This window comes from Labrus bergylta, chromosome 4 (genome assembly GCF_963930695.1).
Source record: "Labrus bergylta chromosome 4, fLabBer1.1, whole genome shotgun sequence".
NCBI classification, from domain to species: domain Eukaryota; kingdom Metazoa; phylum Chordata; class Actinopteri; order Labriformes; family Labridae; genus Labrus; species Labrus bergylta.
In genome coordinates, this window is record NC_089198.1 from 9,212,982 (window position 1) to 9,231,710 (window position 18,729).

At 40.1% G+C, this 18,729-nt stretch overlaps 2 protein-coding genes across 4 annotated transcripts in view; one reads left to right on the forward strand and one right to left on the reverse strand.

Moving 5' to 3' along the window:
• Positions 1 to 1,527: 1,527 nt before the first annotated feature.
• Positions 1,528 to 13,612, reverse strand: LOC109989887 (arylsulfatase I-like). Of its 2 annotated transcripts, XM_029278869.2 has the most exons (12): positions 13,400 to 13,612; positions 12,639 to 12,755; positions 10,534 to 10,750; positions 10,284 to 10,423; positions 9,431 to 9,580; positions 8,943 to 9,017; positions 8,380 to 8,554; positions 6,948 to 7,184; positions 6,062 to 6,208; positions 5,006 to 5,153; positions 2,781 to 3,430; positions 1,528 to 2,707 (listed from the first exon to the last, which is right to left on the reverse strand). In XM_029278869.2, the coding sequence occupies exons 3-12, from the start codon at positions 10,732 to 10,734 to the stop codon at positions 2,291 to 2,293; spliced, it is 2,340 nt and encodes a 779-aa protein (XP_029134702.2). In that variant the 5' UTR covers positions 10,735 to 10,750; positions 12,639 to 12,755; positions 13,400 to 13,612; the 3' UTR covers positions 1,528 to 2,290. The 2 variants fall into 2 exon arrangements, with proteins under 2 accessions (XP_029134702.2, XP_065809715.1); XM_065953643.1 differs by lacking the exon at positions 12,639 to 12,755.
• A 3,967-nt stretch (positions 13,613 to 17,579) lies between these two features.
• LOC109989894 (uncharacterized protein DDB_G0286299) overlaps positions 17,580 to 18,729 on the forward strand; it is an 18,927-nt gene continuing 17,777 nt past the window's right edge. For both annotated transcript variants that reach the window (XM_029278872.2, XM_029278873.2), the window contains exon 1: positions 17,580 to 17,801. In XM_029278872.2, coding sequence (XP_029134705.2) covers positions 17,697 to 17,801 — 105 coding nt within the window. In that variant the 5' untranslated portion in view covers positions 17,580 to 17,696. The remainder of the gene's footprint in view (positions 17,802 to 18,729) is intronic.

The following is an 18,729-nucleotide window of genomic DNA, read 5'->3' on the forward strand; positions in this document are numbered from 1 at the left end:
AAGACCGAGTCAAGACCGAGACATTTAGGGATCAAGACCGAGTCAAGACCAAGACATTTAGGGATCAAGACCGAGACATTTAGGGATCAAGACAGAGTCAAGACCAAGACATTTAGGGATCAAGACCGAGTCAAGACCAAGACATTTAGGGATCAAGACCGAGACATTTAGGGATCAAGACCGAGTCAAGACCAAGACATTTAGGGATCAAGACCGAGACATTTAGGGATCAAGACCGAGACATTTAGGGATCAAGACCGAGACATTTAGGGATCAAGACCGAGACATTTAGGGATCAAGACCGAGACATTTAGGGATCAAGAGCGAGTCAAGACCAAGACCAAGGCAGGGCAAGACCAATACAAGACCAAGAGCATAAATATCAATGGAAAATCATCATCTTGTGTGCAGGGAGGTGTCACTTACGTAGACTGGGACGGTTGTAGAAGTCTATTAGTGGTGCTCTTGACTTGATTTTAAATCTGGGGTCCGCCCAGTCTGAGAGTAAAAATGACTTTCAAAAAGTGGTCTCGTACCGGTCTTAAGACTAAGATCGATCTGGAGTACTACAACACTAGCTATGATGACTCTGAGGTGTAACTTAACATGTGAAAATATTAAATACTCAAACAAACAAAGTTATATAACATTAAGAATAATCATCACGTTCATGCACTTTGAAACTTTAAGCTTCAAAACGTAAATGTTGGACGTTGAAGTTTTGAATTGTTGTAAAGACTTCTAACCTGAGCACATCACTCCACACAGAGATCATGAAAACAAAGGTCTTCTGCTCCATTCTGCTCAAAACTAAAAAAAAAAAAACACAACAGGAATAATTTACAGAGTCAAAAATACATTTCACTGCTGCACACAGTCAGAGCTCGTATCAGGAGCTCTGTCGTTTAGTGACCGATAAAAAGTTCAACACGATGTAAAAATCAGAAAGGAGGATGCAAAGAGTCCTAAAAATCCCATAATAAGTCATGATGGTCATAATAAACATTACAGCTGTCTAAGTCAGCAATTTAAAGGATCAGTTCTCTAAAATCAAAACGTTTCCCGCTGACCTGCTGAAGTTTATTAAGTTTATAAGTCTTGCTGTTTTCTACGACGGAGTGTAAGAGCCACGGAAAATCATTTTTTCTAGATTTGAGTCGAACATTTACGAGAAAAACGATGCTCAGTGTTCCTCATTTTCATTTTACTGCTCTACTGATATAACTACAGACTAAAAAAACAACTTTAATCTTGTAAATTTACAATTTTAATATCTTAAATGTATGACTTTAATCTCCAAATCTCAGATTTTTTCACTCTTAATGTGGCCCTAATACTCCAATGAAGTATGAAAACTGATTCTCCCGGCACTAATCTCAAAAACACCCTCCATCCACAATCAGTATCTGTATGTACATCACATATCACTGGAGGGTAAGTGTGAAAATAATTTAAAAGTAAAGTATAATATTTTAGTAATATCTTTCTTTTTTTAACGGAGCTTTTAAAAGTCCTTTTTTTAAAAAAAATCTTTCTGCCCGTTCAGGTAGCGTCACTATAAAAGATCCCTCATATAAGAGAAGATATGAGAGCATATATTAAAGTGTGTATCAACATGACATCAGGAGTTTTCAGACCAAACAGTCCTGGAGCTCCTGGAGAACTACAAACTTTTATCTTCTTTTTTTGCAAGTGCAGCGTGAATAGGAAACTCCAAAGTGATATAAGATGGATGGTTTCTCCTCTGAAGACAAACAACAACAACAACAACAACAACAAGATGGAGGATGCCTCCTCTTGTCTGTGCGTTTGAGATAAGCTGTGCACATTTATTCCACCTTCCCCTCCATTTTTAAGGCAGCTGTTGTGAGGCAGGTTTTTTTTTAGGGATGGTAGTTGTTGGTATTGCACTAAAGGTTCTCTCAGTTCTCTCAGTTGAATTCAGATTTGCGTCCTTCCAGCATACACCTTTGTCACTTCTCCTGGTTCCTCTTTTGTTCGAGGAGGATTTATTCCTGAAGGAAGAGCGAAGTAAGTCCATCAGAACCAGACTCTAAGATCTGCAGCGTTTCTCAGTCCTCGCTGTAAGGAAACAAGAAAAAGGGGGAGGGGTCCTCCAACTCTTCTTGGAAGTACAGAACAAAATGTAACTCAATTTTTGAATAGAAAAAAAAAACAAGGCCAGCTAAAAAAAAAAACATGAATGTGCTGACATGGTTCCTACTGGTTGGAAGAATTAAAGACGGAGTTGAACAAACCACAAACGTTTCAGACGTCTCTGACAGTCCACTCAGATCCGATTGGAAATCATCCGGGTGTTCAGTTTCAGAAAGAACGACTGCAGCTTGCACAGCTTGCACTTCTTCTTCTTCTTCTTCTTTCGTCCTTTTTTATAAACTCCCTGGTATTTGTCCTCCTCCGAGTCCTCCTCCTCGTCCACCCACGGTACCCAGGCTCCCTCGTGCAGCTCGGGGTTGGCTCGCGGGTCGTCGGGCGGAAAATAAACCGGAACGGCCGTTTGGTTGTAGTGGACGAGTCTGGCCAGCAGCTGTTGGACAACGTCCGGCCTCTGGTCTGCTAGGTCTTGCCGCTCGCACGGGTCGGCTGTGATGTTGAACAACCAGACGGTTTTGTGGGTGGAGGTTTTGAAGGAGGTGGTCTGGGCTCGTTCCAGGTTCCACCACGGACCGGGGAGGGTGGCGAGTACCTGAGGATCAAAGTGATTACTGACGCTGTTTGGATAAGAGTGTTGACAAAGGAAAAGAGTCACACACACACACCTGTGGGGGAACCCAGTCTCCATGACCCGGGTCTCCTGTGAGCAGCTTCCAGTCTCGGACTCTGATGGCAGCCTGGACTGAGGTGTCCCACACGGGCTGGGGCGGCTGCAGCTTAAACTTTGGTGTTGGGAGGGATTTAGGCAGCAGCAATGTGTCTTGCTGGGACGCGTTCTGGTACTGGGATAACGTCCTCCTGGACTTGGACTTTAAATGTAGTTTGAGTTTAGTCTTAGATTTTGGGGTCGGGGGACTCGACCATGACAGATTCTGGGATGTGGTCCGCCTGGATTTTGACTTCACATGTGGTTTAATGTGAGGCGGAAAATCAGGGAGAGACGTTCCTGAGGCTGATGGAGGACCGCTCGAGTGGGACTTGAGATGTGGTTTGTAATAATGTGGTTTCTGGTTCTGAGGGTACACCTTGACCTTGACCCTCGTCTTGGTCGTGGGTTTAGGGTTATGTTTTGATTTTGGGACGGTCTCGAGCTTCAGTTTGGGAGGGGGCTTGGTATTTTTCAACTTGGCAGCATGATCAGAAGACTTCCTTTGTTTCTTGACGTTCTTCACTTTGAAGGCGGACTTCTGCTTCGGTTTCTGCCTCAGGATCTTCTTCTTTGGTTTCTTCACAGCGTGACCTTTTGATTTGTGGACTGAGGAGTCAAAGACAACAAGTATGATGAAGAATCTCAAGTGAACAGTTTTTAAACTACTGTAGGTATTTAGCTTTACAGATAAACAGGTTTCTAAATACTTGGATTCTACTCTTGTATCCCAAAGTGTCATACCTGTCTTCCTTGTTTATCATCCTTTAGTACAGACCTCCTTCTTGGTTTTCTATTAATCATTATTTCTGTCTTCTTTCCTTCTTTTGCCCTGAATGCCTCTTTTCTTGTAACTTCATTTGACTTTTTACAATCCCACTGTGGTAACAATCTCACAACCAGAAAGTCCACCAGAGGGAAATCAAAGTCATCTCAGACTAATGCTGGGTAAATATGGGAAGTCCGTCATGGAATATATGTCATATATATCAATCATCTTAATCACCTGACAAAGACGAGTATATACTGGATTGACAGAATAAAAAAAATGTGGAAGTATGAACCTAAAAAACACACAAAACACGACATGACCAAAAATCATGCTCACAAACACACATGTGTGTTCCTCCCCCTGATGCCTGATTGGCCATCTCCATTCACATGTGACTCCCTTTTCTCGCTGCCTGTAGCTGTGATCACCGTCTACGTCTAGGTGACGCAGCAGCAGCGATGTTTACATGCAATAGTTACCTGACTTAACACACACACACACACACACATACACACACACACACACACACACACACACACACACACACACACACACACACACACACACACACACACACACACACACACACTATAACACACATCAAATTAGCGACAACACCTACAACTGAGTTTGATTATTTTCAGAGCTTATATTTTCCTCAATTTTTTCCCCTGTATTCTCACAGCTTGCACTTCTTCTTCTTCTTCTTCTTCTGTGCATAATCACGTCTTAAAATGATCTCTTTACTGTTTGCATGAAAACAAAAACAGTTTGTCGACTGGCTTCTCACTGACTGGTTTTGTAGCTTAATGCTACTATTACCATGCTAATATGCTCACTGAGAATGTTTAGCAGGAATAATGTCTCATCATGATTTTTTGAGCGTGCAAACTGTTGCTTGTTGGCACTAAACACAAATTAAAACTGAGGCAGGTGTGAATGTTGCTCGTTTGGCTCGTCTCTGGTCATGAAGCAGAGAGTTTCAGAATTGAATAAAACCAGCCGATGTTGTTGCGAGGTAACATTTGAAAGCATCACCACCAGAGTATCTCAGTGTTATCTAAAGCAGTGGTTCTCAACTGGTCCGGCCAAAGGACCCACCACCAACTCCTTCATGAAAATTGTGACCCAAATTTCTGATACTTTTTTCGACCGATCAGATTCACTGAATGAACAAAAGTGCAATTTGTAGCTCAGATGGTAATAAACACATGACGGAATAAAGAGAAGGAACAAAACCAGCATGTTTTAAGAGCGCTTCACTGACTTTTTGACACTTTTCTTTTTCCAGTCACATGTTCATGACCCACAGAAAACAGCTCAACAACCAAACAGACACCCCATGCTCGTTTGACTGACAGTAACGTCGCCCTGAAGAAGCTTTAGAGCAGAACAGCTCGGACGTGTTTTACCTGCCGTCTCCTCCGTGCTGGTGTCCCACTTCATATTCTGCACCACAGGTTTGTGCAGAGGGTCGATGTTGTGAAGGATCTCCTGACGGGGCGACTCCTTCCCCTCACTGATGGTGGGCCACACATCAAAACCATCCAGGCCCGGGCTCTGAGAGGGAAACAAACACTCCAATATCACTGAAAACACAGAGAGAATATCACACACTCTGAGGTCTACATGTGCCAGGAGGTATTATAAAAACCTGAAAAACCTTCACCACACGGGGATAAATAATAATAAATCTCCTGTGGTAATAAAGCGTATCCAGTTCCTGCATTAGTCAGATTTTGTCTTGATTGAGGCCAAGATGGGCGGACTTCTCTGCTCCCGGCGGTGAACAGCGTCCAACACACGGAGCCAACAAAGCTCTTTGGGGAGATGAACTAAGACCTCACTGACATGCCAATAAAACTAATTTACATCTGAGCTGAAACACAAAAAGATCTCTGCTGCCACGGCTAAGAAACAGAGCACTTAACATATCAGCAAATTGATCTACATGATCGTAAAAAGAGACAGGTTTACAGAAGCTGTGTGGCGTCAACTTTAACAAAGTCTGATGTAGACGGAGCTCCACGTTCAGCCCTCACCGTGACAAAAAACAAACTCATGCATGAATATAAAAAAAAAAATCACTGGTAATCAAATTACCACAAAGTCAACTTTAGCTGCGCCACATTTTTGGCAGGAAAGCAAGAAAAACAAACATAACCTACACATCCAGAGTACAGCTAAGAGGTGGCTCGTATCAGTAGCCTGGGTGGCCTCGACATGAAATGCATCCCTACATCTGTTCTGTTTTACAGAGCGATCAGAAGGTCAGACACGTCGCCTCCCATATGATATTCAACCTTTACTATCCTGTGTTTACTGTGAGACCGGGAGGAGAGGCCAACAAACTCCGAGCACATGAGAAGGAACACAAAAACTAGATCATAAACGTATTCAGTAGGGATCGAAAATGAGGGTACGAGTGTGAAAAAGTCTACCATTAATGCTGTTCCAGTTCCACTGACCTTGCTGATGTTTCCTCCGGCCAGTCCCACCAGTGTGGGGAACCAGTCTGTGATGTGCAGCAGGTCTTTAGAGACCCGTCTCCTTCGTTTCAACAGAGGGCTGTGAACAAACGCCACGCCGCGGACTCCACCTTCCCAATACGTTCCCTGGAAAATAGTTTACAAAAAAAAAAGTCCTGAATACCAAAAACACCCTCCTCATCATTTAAGTCATATCTGAGGATGAGTTGATGTCATTGTTTCAGGGTGGAATCAGTATGAATGTTACTTTTAACCTTTCATTATCTTATATTATCTTATTTATCCTAGTACATATTAGTCTTTGCTTATTTGTTTATTTTTGTGTTTATTGTTGAGAGACAAAGAGAGCACGGTTCACCAAAGTAAGATTCCTTGTGTTTAAGCATACCTGGCCAATAAAGCTGATTCTGATTCTGATTCATGGGATTTACAGTATTTTAATTCGATCTCCTTTACCTTTTATCTCTTTATGGTTTTAATCTGTTTCCTTCCTTTAAAACTTATTTCAAACGTATTTTTGTCTTGTTTCATTTCCTCGTTATTTCTTTCATTTGCTGACCTCCTGCTGTATCATCTCCCACTGTCTTGTTCGTTCATTTTTAGTCACATTTCTCTTTTCATTTTGTAAAACACTTTGTTCCTGTTTTGAAAAGTGCCACACAAATTAAGTTAATCGTTATAAGTGTTTAACAAAAATACGCTGACTCAGCATTTTCCCCTTAATACAGGCAATAGTTGATATTTGATATTTAAGATGAATCATTAACTTTCAGATCAAATCATTCCTGATAATTAAAAAAAGGTGATGCTTATAAATGTGTGATGTGAGCTGCAGTGTGACTCTGAGCAGTAGAGTCCTCTCTACCTTACGGCCTCGTAGCGGCCAGTTGCTGCCTCCAGTGAACGGCTGGGCTCCGTTGTCCGTGGAGTAGATGATCACACTGTTGCGGTAGTATCCGTACTTTCTCAGGGCGTAGGTCACGTTCCGCACCGCCTCGTCCACCGTGGAAACCATGGCGGCGAACTTTCTCCTGGCCACATTAGTCATGTCGCGGTACGGATAGATGTAAGACTTTGGAGTCTGCAGAGGAGTGTGAACAGCCTGCAGGAAAAACATAAACACAGTCTACGTGGTAAGATGTTTTCAAATATTTTGGGGCGCTGGTGGCTCAGTGGTTAGTGCGTGCGCCCCATGCATGCAGGCTGTCGTCCTCCAAGCAGGCGGCCCAGGTTCAAACCGACCTGTGGCTCCTTTCCCACATGTCATTCCCCACTCTCTCTCTCCCTGATTTCCAGCTCTATCCACTGTCCCATCTCTCCATTAAAGGCACAAAAAAGTCATTTAATTTGACGAAGAGCCAAGTTTCTGCAGAAGTTGCACAAAGTTTCCCTCACATTGTGACTTGCCTCATTTTGTGCCATTTGCTTGTTCAATCAAACTGACATGTTTCAATTTGAGCAAATAATTTGCGTAAATTTTCGCTTTTGTTGTGAATGCAGCATAAAGGCCTTTACTTGGCAACTTCACTCCATTTATTCACATCACTCTTGGTGTGTAAACAGCTTAAGACCTCTTGTCTCCCTCTTGAACCAGATAAAATGGGATTACATCATTGTTTATGTATTAACATGTTTTATTATAGAAGGGCCTGATGTTAAACTCTATAACTTCTCTTTACAAGATCATACAACGTCTGCTTCCCATAACTTCTTCAACTCTTCTGCGATTAAATCATTTCCTACATTTCCCAGAAGGCCCCAAAACACTTACTGATGGTGAGTAAGATGGTACTCAGTGTCCCTGACTCCTTACCAGAGATAAATCAAATGAAACATTTCTTTGTTTTCTGTTTGTTGTGCAGTCATGAGCGAATCAAACAAATCAAATGAACATGGCTGCCTGCAAAAATCCACAATAAACAAATAAAATAATATATAATTTTTAGAGTATAAACGCTTTGAAATTTTATATTTCTGTGTGGCCAGCTTTTAATTAAAGGGCGAGGGTCTGTATTGGGGCCAAGTTTATGATCCTCGTAGACAAACAAACACTTTAATGTGGTTTCCATGTTATTGCAACGTTTCTGGTTTCCAACATCCAGACATAAACAACCCGTCAGGCTGCGATGTATCCGATACACAAAAAAAACAAATTCTTCCTGAGTTCGAGAGGCTTCAACGTAAGCATGGAAAGTATACTGTAAATACAGTTATTATTACTAACTGAATTAAAGTCCCACAGATGTCTTAATTAAGTGTTTTTTAATTCATTCTGATATCAAACTTCAGAAGCGTACCTGGAGGGAGAGCAGCAGGAAGAGCGGTCTGTCCGCGGGGTCGTGCGTCTCCAGGATCTTGCGCGCTCTCTGTGTGAAAAGCGTGGTGGAGTATTTCCCCTCCTGGCCCCATGCCACACCCTCGTCGTCATGGAGATCGTACCCACACAGCCCCGGGCCATCACATGACCCATAACTGGGGGACGGATGGTAGAAATGTTAGTTATAGTGTTAAAGGAACACAAATCCTGATCAGTCCTTGTGTATTCTAATGATAACTACATGGATTAAAGGAGCAGTATGTAACTCTGACACCTAGTGTTTAAAATGGGTACTGCAGTCCAAATTCAAAATATTGGAGAGAGCTGTCTCTCCCCCGCCCCCTCCTCCCTAGAGTCGATGTGCAGGTTGCCTACTTCTCCGGTCAAAACAAAAACAGACCATTCCTCACCCTAATCTCAATTTAGAAGGAGGACACACTGGCTGCTGCATTGTTGCTTCCTTAATGTCTGATCATACAGTAAGGTCACTTTATCATTTCATTCAGTAGATATCTCACAGATTGGACCTTTAAGGACCTTTACCTGTAGTAATCCACACTTCCAGTTAAAGAGCCGAAGAAAGTGTCGAAACCCTTTTTAGTGGGGAGGCAGGCCTTCCTGTAGGAAAAGAAAAGAGGATTGTTGACGCTGCATTGATAACGTCCATGCTTTTGTGCTTACTCACCCACAAAAACATCCTCCAGGTATTCATGGAAAAGTGTGAATAATGAATAAGTTTATGCATCAGTCACATGTTTGCTACTTTTTGCTGCTTTACTGTGAGTGTGAGAGCGTGTGTTGATATCAATCAGCCCAGCAGCCATAGACAAGATAAAAAAATATAAAATCTAATAAAAAGCAAATTAAAGAGGGAAGAGCAGAGAGAACAATAAAGAATATATTGGCTGTTGTACAGTGAGGGTTTAATTTGCAGAAGATTTTGAAGTGTAGTCGTTCTATTTACAAGTTACCAGTGATAAAATTGTTCTTGTATCGTAGAATAGAAGCTGCTGATTCAGTCTCCATCTCACCTGTAGAAGCCCAGGTGCCACTTGCCGACCATGTGCGTGCTGTAGCCGGCCTCTCGCAGCCTCTCGGGCAGAGTGTCCATGTGTGAGGGCAGACAGCTCGGCTGCCTCGGTCTGATGATGGAGTGTTGTAGTCCTGTGTGGATCTGATACCTGTAGGAGGGACGGGGGGGGGGGGGGGGGGCATGAAAAGACATTCTTAATGATTCTGCAGTGGTGTAATATTACAGTCTGTGTCTGTGAGAGCTCCACACAGTGAGACATGCACACACAGCGCTGCGCTCCCCTGCTGGCTCTGCCGATCCCCTCTCGCTCCTGTAACGCCTCTGAAACCGGTGCAGAGGGTGCGGGGGGATCACTTCGCCCCCCAGTTACACCTCTGCAATATTCATACTGAAGACAAAACGTCACAGGGCCGTAAATATCTCGCCTTGAAATGGAAAAGTCTGAATTGACTCTTAAGGTTGTCAAATGTTCAGTTCTCTAACACTTTTTGACACTTAAAGTCACTCAAAATAATCAACGTTATTTTATTGATTAATAGTATTAAACAGACCTTCAGATAAATGTTTCAGCGTGCGATAGAGAAATATCGCTGTCTAAAATTCATTGGCAGGGTTTCAGTGCTGAAGTGTTTCCAATGAATTTGTGCAATTTCAGCTTTGTGCAGGAGTTTGCTTGCCAATATTTGTAATTGAATAAAAACAAAGAAATGACCCAGGACTTTTTTTTTCTGCTGTGGTTTCAAAGCAGGGACAGATATCGTTTGATTTTTATATGAATCATATTAAAGTTTAACACCCCGAGGTGACTTCAGTCTCAGACAGATAAACACAAAGAGCTGAAGCGTCTGTACCTGCCGGTGATGAGCTGGCTGCGTGACGGCGTGCAGATGGGCTGAACGTAATAGTTCTCCAGCGTTACCCCTTCAGCCGCCAGTTTGTCCAGAGTGGGGGTCTTGATGGTCGGGTTGTGGTAGCCGATGTCGTTGAAGCCCTGATTGAGAAACACAGAGGCATGAAGAGTGTTTTATATTAAAGGTAATAGCTGCTGTAGACATGGTCATCCAAACTGCTGATGAAAGACGTTCACATAGACTGACTCACCTGGTCGTCTGTGAGGATGAACAAGATGTGCGGCTGGTTCTTCTTCTTCTTCGCTTCTGTCCCTGCATCCTTCAGCGTGTTTCTGTCACTCTGCTCCTGGACCTGGATCTGGACCTGGTCTGGTTTGGATCGGTGCGCTGAAAGGCAGTCCAGGCTGAAGAAAACACTCAGCGCGGTCAGAGCCATGGCGGCAGCGCGCATCTTCTCTGCAGGAGCCCTGCGCCCGACGAAAAAAACAACAACAACAACAAAGTCATAAACTTAACAATACCCAGATTCTTTTTAACGGACAGCAGAAAAAGTGAGTTTTTTAAATGTTTGAGTCAGCACAAATTCACACAAGCACGCTATCACTGGTGGACTTACTGTCGAGCAGAAAACCACATTTGAGATGGATTTGCCAACTTGGCTGAAAGTGTAATCTGAAACGACTCCATCTGGTTCAGCTAAAGCTCCGAGGAGGCCTTTTTTTTTTCTCAACATTTTACAATCTTTGGAGCTGAATACGGACTACTAAAAAAGGGATGAAATTACAAGTGATGCCTGAGAAAGCAGAAACAGAACCTTTTGACTTTTCTCACTGTTTAATGATTTTCTTTTTTAGTCACATTATACGGCGGCTGGGAAAAAACAAAACACAATGTGAGCGCTAACTGTCTCAGGTGGGATCATAGACTGTAAGTATTAATGGATGATACCTGAGTGATGTTAACCATCTGTTCCTGCAGGGGGCTCCTGAGTCTCATCAGCAGCAGCCACCATGCAGGAAATACTGTCTCGGCCTAACTTTCAGTCAACCTAACGACAGACTGAGAGCTGGAGCTGAGGCGGGTTTTAAGCCTCGTAAACCATTACATCGGGCCCACCTGTCAATCATGTCAGCTATGAGCCTAACTATGGATAACAGGTATCGTTCATAAAATCAAAACTTTTCTCATAACTTGGGGGTTTGTTGACAGACTAGAGACACATATTAGTGTTAGAAAAACATGGTAAAGTGTATTTTGCATCACATGTGATCTTTAAGAAGTGTTTCACATCTTGTTTATTTTCTAAAATGTACTTTCGTTTTGTGTTTTTAAAAATGTAAACTTGCCGCAAACTTTGAAGTAGTTTTGCGCTTCCCGGCCACCATAATATTGCCTTCAAGAGTGTCGTTATTTTCATTGGAAAAAAACAAAACGGGCTTTAAAGTTTGCATCATAACTGAGCGGACAGAAACAGTCTGTAACTGTAACAAAACTTTTTTGCTGCTTTTGGATCTCTTAATCTTAATCACAGCAATAGCAACAGATGTAGTTTGATGATATTTTGAAGAAGCAGGGGATTATGGGAGTTGTAGTATTAACTGTTTAATAACTATTACGGGTGATAAATATACGACTCAGCCACCAAACATGTTCACAGAAGAGGTCATGTATGACATTTATTAACACGTTTGCAGAGAGTTCTGATATATTTTTGTGTTTTCATGGGAGACGCCTGACTTCATTCCCCTTTAACATCGGTTTTATTTTTTCTCCTAATTTGCCATGAAGAGAGAAAGAGCATATTTTGGCGGTCGTGAGCTGAAAAGTTTGGGAACCTCTGCCCTTGAACACAGCAAGTCTTCCTGGGGTCCACATTTTAAAAACAAAACAATTCACAGCCATATAAAAAAGTACACATGAAAACATAAACATAGAAACTAATGTCCACGCAAATGTGTTTTCATGGAAGACCCTATAAGGCTGCAGTTTGTAAGAGTGTTGCGATAGAGAGCTTTAGATACTGACCCTTCTGTCACTTCATACGATTAAACAAATGATTCACTTTTTAAATACAACTTTAAAATTACATTCACAAGTTTTGACCTTCAAAATGTCTCGTTTAGCCTCAGGACTGACGCTGAAACATGAAATATACAATCATAAAGAAAAGGACGTCGAGTACCAAACTGTGAAATTTGGACGGCTTAAACGAGACAAATGTTTTCTTACATCATGTTGTTTCATCAATGATAGATTTAATTGTACTCATGTATAACTCATTTAGTTATAAACCTGATATTATTATTATTATAAATGATCTACTCTGGGTTAAAAGTTACAGTACGGTTCACACACCTTTAAAACTCCTCTGCATCAGAAGCCACTGGTTGTTGTTGTTGTTGTTGTTGTTGTTTTTCACAGTCTTTAACTCATTATTCCCACAGAGAAGCTCGAGATGCAGCGTTGTAGTCTCTGTACGTAATGGAAAATCAAGCAGATTGTGTAAATCCGTATAATCTAAGACATGTTTACGGACGTAAAAAGTCAAGAGGGACACTAAGCAGAGAGCGATGTGGATCTTCTGTCTGTAAACTCTGTCTGATGACTATTACTGGATGTCTGAGCTGGTTTCTTATTAGGTGGCAAACTGGTGCTCATGGCAACAGCAGAGGACACACACACACTTACACACACACCTTCCCCTCTATGTGTGTGTGTTTGATCTTTTCCTGTGACAGCATGGTTAGTGTCTTAGTTCAGACTATGCAAGCACAGACTGGTTCTATTTTGATTTTCGGAATCAGAATCAGAAATATTTTATTAATGGGGGGGGAGGGGGGGAGGTTACAGTTCCTATTAAAGACAATAGGCCTATAGAAGTAGGAAACATAGAAACATATATAGAATAAAATAGAAATAGAATAAGCAGAGTAACTTAAGAATTAATTGCTCTGTATAAGCAGGTTATTTATGAACAATATTTACACCATGGGACATCTCAGCTTCATCCTGGTGTCACTTAACAAACATCCCCATGATGAGTTCATGATGAATTCTCATCTCCTCTCTCATCCATCCAGCTGGGATATTTCTCTAAAACAGGCCTGAATCAATACCTCGATGTTGGATCAATGGGAGTGATCGGCTCTTCTCCTCCTCCCTTTCTCTCCTCTCCTCTCCTCTTCACTTCATTCCTCCAGCTTCGGCTCTTTCTCTCCGGATCCCACAAAGTTTAGTTTGAGCAAAGTTTGCCGGAGACGCCGCATGTCCTCAAGTTTCCACAAAAACCTTCCTTCTTCCAGTCAGAGCGTCCGCACTCCCAATGAAATACGAGCGAAGTCAAGCCAGAGGCAGTGCAACGCGGACACTTCCGGTCTGACCTGTCAAAATAAAATAAAACCATTGAAAACCATTTGCAGATGTTAACCATTTACTGTTAGCGACATTATTCTTAAAATAAGGCAAACTGCTGTGTAATAAATATGCAATTAATTATCATAAAAAAAAGAGACAAATTATAATTATTAATAGAATCAAAAATGTATTTACAGATTTAACATTATTTTAATTATTTTATTTCATAGCAAGCTAAATAACTAGCTTTGCCACTAGCGCTTCAAATGCCATTTCGTCTTGTCGCTCAGCATTTTGAAAAACAATTAAAACTTTATGAACTTTGATTGCAGATCAAATAGGCTACTATGGCAAATTGTCAAAGTAAAAAATATGTTTGTGGTATATGTATATTTCTCAATCTAAATAGCTTTTTTTTAAGGTTTACTTGAGATGTTGTTGGCTGGGATGCTAATATTTCAAAATTATAGAAGCCATGCTAATTGTAGCTTATTCATTTATTGTTGTTTCTTTAATAATATATTTTAAAACCCCTCAAATGAGACAAATACTTAGTATTATTTTATTTACAGATGAATTGCCCTACCGCTGTGATTTATCATATTATGCACCACATCATAATGTTAGTTTCACATTAGCTAGCGAGTCCTGCAGACCCTGATCCTTTCAAAGTCATTCAGTGAGCTATATTCTAGTTTTTATTTAAAAGAATAATAATATTCAACAGCTGGCGATCTGTGCCAATTTTTCAGTAAATAAAGTAGCTTATAGTACATGAAATGCACATATTTCTGTTGTTATTACAGCTTTGAGCCATAGATAGCTTGATGTTTTTTAAATGTAAACATTTTGTAAAGTAATGTAAAATCAAGCAGTTTCATTAAAAGGCCAGTGCTGTTATTTCTGTGTACAAAAATATCAAAAATCTCTTTTCCAATCATGGGCGTCTTATTTTGAAGGAAACATTGCCTAACATCCGCAGGTCTTGTTTTTATTTGTGTTACTTGACAAGGAGAAAAAGGTTGGTAGAGCTTCCCAATCTTCTACGTTACTTTTATTGAAGGATACTTTGGTATGTTTCTCTTAATGTTCATGTCATGGTACCAGAGCCCCCCCCCCAGCCCCCCTCCACCCCATGAGGGCAGAACATCACCCGAGGCGGTGTGACTGCAGGCTGGACTGTTAAACAGGCACAGGAGCCAGCTGGCACTCCGAGGAAAACCAGGAATTTCTCTCTTTACGCAACAAACTGCAGCTGCAAAAACTGCATCAAGTCAGTGCAGAGACAAACCCAGGAGGAGACAGGAAACAGGTCAGATGGATCAAGTGGGCTAATAAAGGCTGTTATGGATTATTTGATGTGACATGGAGGATGCTGCTGCAGCACCTTTGAAAACATCAAGAATGATAATCAACGAACTGTGAACTTTAGGAAAATGCTAATTGAAAAATAAAAAACACTGTGTGCATCATTATGGGGAGTTGTAACATTTGAGGACAAAAGGAGAAAATATATTTTGCTTTGATTGATCCATAGACAAAAGTAAGACAGGAAGTGTGTTTACAGAAGCCTGTAAAAATAAAATGTGTCATGGTAGATGATTTGTATACCACTGGCTACATTATTCACTCATACAAAACATTTTAAATCAAAGAATATGCACAGGATGGTTGACAGGTTTCTTATAAACTAGCAGTAACAATGAAGGAATTTTAGGTTTTGTCCTGATTAAAGACCTTCTCCTCTTCTTCTTCTTCTTCTTCTTCTTCTTCTCCTTCTCCTTCTTACTTTTTTTCTTCTCCTTCTCCTTCTTCCTTTTCTTCTTCGTCAGGGTTATCCTATTCCTTATTGTGTTACTGATTCAACAGTTTTGTCTCTATTTGAAAATGAGTGTGGACAGCAGTGGGACCCTTTGCGGGTCCTGGGGAGCCTCCACAGCTGGTGACGCTCCAAGTTTCCAACAAAACAAAGCAGCGATGGAGGTGGTGTGTGATTTATTAAAGCCTGATTCACTGGCAGTGAGCAATACATGCAGGAATGCTGCCAGACAGTGTTGCAGCTCCTCCAGATAAGAAACGGCTGCTCAACCAAACTAAAAACACCTTTTTAAACCCTAATATAAATCATTTCTTATCCTAAAAATGATTAATTGTTCATTTAAAAGTCCATTTTTTTCTCAGAGCCTCCAAGTCCAGGTTAGTTGATCAACAGATTTGTACTCATTTTTAATTCTTTGAAGCTCTATCACAGCTAAATGTGTGTCTTATTCTCTCTTTTTCCTTTGTTGCTATTTTAACTTTTCTTTTTTTTACACAAAAGCCCTTCTAAGGACGGGTGTTGCAAATTATCTTCTGCTATAAACTGTATGATACCTGCATTGGATTGCTGTTTTCAGGTGCTCTATGTCTGTCCCTATCAAATAAAACATAAAAACTATTCATGACTATTCAATCGCTCGTTGAAGAATGTATTCATCAATGTTAAAGAATACAACTTGTGTTAGGAAAAAGGGAAAAAACAAGATTAACAGTTAAAAATAACAATACATTGAAATAGCCACATGTCAAAACTCAGAGACACACGTGCTGATGAGCGACTAGTCAAAGAATGAATAAAAGGAGGGCTGTTGTCCTCAGAAATACAAATTCAGATCCTTCCAGTGTGACTTTATTAGACCTAATGAGATTCATTGATAAACTTGTATTTGTAACAATGTAAGTAAGTACAAAATAACTTTTTTATCTTGTTTTTCCGCTCCACAGTCAGAGAGCATCACAGTAATGTGAAGGCTGAAACTGATTTTATACGTTTCACTAACGCTTTTTGGACTTTTAATACTGCACCTTTTGTATATTTTTTGTTTTTATTACATATATTAGTAATCGCTTCTTATATTTTATTTTATTTAAGTTCTTGCTATTTTTTGCCTTTCTTCCCTTGTTAACTGTTTTGCACCAAAACACCAAGTCAAATTCCATGTATGTGCAAATGTACTTGGCAATAAAAATTGATTCTGATTCTGAAGTAAAGTTCATTGATACAGCACCTTTCAAGAACGGACATCACAAAGTGCTTCACAATAACAGATTGAGCAGAGACATTACAAACACACAGTTACTACAGTCACATATAGACAGATTAAACAAAGGCATGTCTGTCTTTTTCATTTCCTAACATCTCATCAACTTGGTTAATCATCTTCACTCAAATGGGCTTCCATACAGAGGTAGTAAATGTTCATGGTGAGCTATTAATGTGAAATTAATCTTATAAATTGTCAATAAAAAACCCATTATTTGTCCCCAAATGATTCTTTGAAAATCTTACTGATACTTTAAATACGTTCATTTTCCTTCCCAGCCTCCTTTAATTCAATACATTTGTCTTTGATTTGACAAAGTTAGGACTTCAAATTAAAGCTGTGTATTCAATAAACTGAAATATGATGAATACATAAGAGAAAACGTCATGTATATTAACCATCTGTTAAATAATTACATATTACTATCAATCTCATCTCAGCATTTTTGCACAACTCACCATTGCATTATTGTCTTATTTAGCCTTGTATATATTATTATCTGCTTATTATGTTAAATATTTAATTTTATATTTTGTACTTTGAGAGCACAGTTCACCAAAGACAAATTCTTTGTGATTTCATAGTACAATTACAAAAGTAAAAATCAAGTTTGTTGTCCAAATATACCAGGCTTTACAACAGAATGTCATGTGTCTTCCCATGTTATAACTATATTAGTAATTATATATATTCAAAGGCATGTTCTTTCAAAAGGTGTATTTAGTCCATTTTTATTTCATTTAGTAATCACAGAACATTTTTTTTTTCCACTTCATTATTCCTGCACAAAAAAACCCAAACAACCTCAACAAAACTACATTTCCCATGCTGCATTTCGAGGGGGGCGTCGTCGACGACAGGCATCGCTTGTGAACACACGCTGCTGAATAGCTAGCAGGAGATGAACTGTGAATAACTGGTTAATAATATTGCAGTTAGTGAAAGTCCCAGTGTTCCCAGTGTGAGTCGGGACAGCATGGCGTCAGAGGAAGACGACGCTCTGCTGTTTCTCATCTACCAACACCTGAAGCACGGAGGATACAAGAAAGCTGCCAAAGGGCTGCAGAAACACCTTCCTCAGGTAAGAAGTTAGCTCCTAATATTCAACACTTCTCAGCCTCGTTTAATGTATAGAAATATTTTAATGTGTGACACCTCAGAATATATTTAAATTTAAATCATTTTAATCCCTCTGTCGAGCAGACATGCGCGGTCTGCACCTTATATAAGAGCTTTAATAAAATATAAATGAACTTTCACTGTGCGTTTTCCCCCTCCAGCGTTACTGTGAAGCTGCACACATGTGTGTGTATGTGTGTGTGTGTGTGTGTGTGTGTGTGTGTGTGTGTGTGTGTGTGTGTGTGTGTGTGTGTGTGTGTGTGTGTGTGTGTGTGTGTGTGAGGGGCACATGGCTCCTTGCTCTGGCCTCCTGCAGAAAAAGAACAAAATGTTTCAGGAGCTGCAGGCCTGCTGCTCAACACTGAAACCTTTATTCAAAACCTTCAACCTCCTTACATAGTAATTAATGTTAAAACAAGATATGCTTCAGCTGCTATTAATATCTCAATTATAGACTGGTCATATAAATAAAAAAAATAATAACTATATTGATAAAGATTTGAGTTTATTTTTATTTTTTTTAATTTGTGCTTTTAGTTGGAAAAAATTAATTATTTGATGATGCCACATTTTTTAAAATGTAGTATTAACCAAAGGGTTTGAATCCAACCTCCCTTATTGCATGTTGTTCCCTACTCTCTCTCTCTCTCCTGATTTCTGTAAAAAAATTAATTAAAAAAAGGCATAAAAGGCCCGAAAATAAATGTTTAATAATGTATTAACCAGATGAAAGTTGCATTTGATTATATGAAGATATGAGACAACGATGTATTTTAATAATGGTACCTTATAAAATGAAAAAATAAATAGTGCATATTGTAACATGTCCCTCCTGAATCCAAAAAAAACCAGTTTGTTCTCCTCCACTAAATGGGCACTAATTCATGTTG